This window comes from Echinops telfairi, unplaced genomic scaffold (assembly GCF_000313985.2).
Source record: "Echinops telfairi isolate 266 unplaced genomic scaffold, ASM31398v2 ScPeMD7_5592;HRSCAF=6446, whole genome shotgun sequence".
Lineage (NCBI taxonomy): Eukaryota > Metazoa > Chordata > Mammalia > Afrosoricida > Tenrecidae > Echinops > Echinops telfairi.
Window position 1 is genome coordinate 20120432 of NW_022109491.1, and position 1393 is coordinate 20121824.

The 1393-nt window shown below is 39.8% G+C and overlaps 1 protein-coding gene across 1 annotated transcript in view; it reads left to right on the forward strand.

Annotated features, from left to right (window-relative positions):
- The window catches only part of RBL1 (RB transcriptional corepressor like 1), a 53773-nt gene that overhangs the window by 20326 nt on the left and 32054 nt on the right, over window positions 1–1393 (forward strand). The window contains exon 12 of the mRNA XM_004698254.2: window positions 283–447. Within this exon, the coding sequence (XP_004698311.1) occupies window positions 283–447 (165 nt within the window). The remainder of the gene's footprint in view (window positions 1–282; window positions 448–1393) is intronic.

Here is a 1393-nt window from a genome sequence, read left to right on the forward strand (position 1 = left end):
AGTTCAGAATAGTACTGGAATGGAAATCCAAGATGCAACTTCTACTACTGGTGGATTTGGCCATTGTCCACCCATCCCTGGCTCAGCTTTTCATAAATAAAATTAAACTGAATGAATGAGAAAACATTTTGAAGAACTTAAACATTTTTAAAATGGAAAGATATTAATAATGCTTGGATGTCAGTGTGTGTCACATAGTACAGCCAGAGCCAATCACGAGGAAGCCCTGACTAGAAGTGACTGCCTGAGACTACCTTGCCTTTTTGATTTTCCCCTCTTTAGGTCATTGAGGTGGTGATCCGCTCAGAGGAGGGACTATCGAGGGACATGGTGAAACACTTGAACAGCATCGAAGAACAGATTCTGGAAAATTTAGCATGGAGTCAGGATTCTGCATTGTGGGATGCTCTCCGGGCTTCTGCCAACAAAGTTCCCACCTGTGAAGAAGTGAGTCAGGGCAGTGCTGGTAATCCCATCATCCCCTCTTTCTCTCATGAAAATTTTATTGAGGCTTAATTCACATACCATACAGTTCACCCATTTAAAGTACATAAATCAATGGTTTTAATACGTTCAGTTTTTCAACTATTACTATAATCAATTTTAGAGCATTTTCATCACCTCAGAAAGAAACCCTGTGCTTATTAACAGTCACTTCTCATTTCTGCAAACCCTCAGGCTTCAGGCAACCACTAATGTATTTTCTGCTTACACACTTGCCTGGTCTGACATTCCACGTGAATGGTATGCAATAAGTTGTCTTCAGTGAATAGGCTCTTTCATGTCTAACCTAATGCTTCTAGTTGCAAGCAACATGGAAATTTATTTCTTTTTGCTGAATAATATGGTATGGTTATGTCAATGTTACTTGTCTGTTCATCCGTTTATGGCCATTTGGGTTGTTTGCATCTGCGCATTACGGATTTTGCTGCGGTGCGCATTCATGTGTAAGTTTTGTGTAGACACATGTTTTAGTTTTCTTGACTGTAGACCTCAGATTAGATGAGACTCCGCTTACGTTTTGGAGGAGCTATGAAGCCTCCCATTGTCACCAGGAGAGCATAAAAGTTCCATTTCTCAGCATACTTGCTCCAACCCTTACTGCTCGCTTTACTTCTAGCCATGCCAATGGGTGTGAGCTAATATCGCATTGTGGTTTTCATTAGAAGTTGCCTGATGTTTAGCCGCTTTTCGTGTGTTTACTGCCATTTGTGTATAATTTATTCAGATTCTTTGCCCAATTTTAAATCATTTGTCCTTTTATTTTCCCAAATCATTTTATTGGGAGCTCATTCACAATCCTTACATCCATCCATTATGTCAAGCACATTTGTACATTTGTTGCCATCATCATTCTCAAAACATTTGCTTTCTACTTTAGCCCCTGGTATCA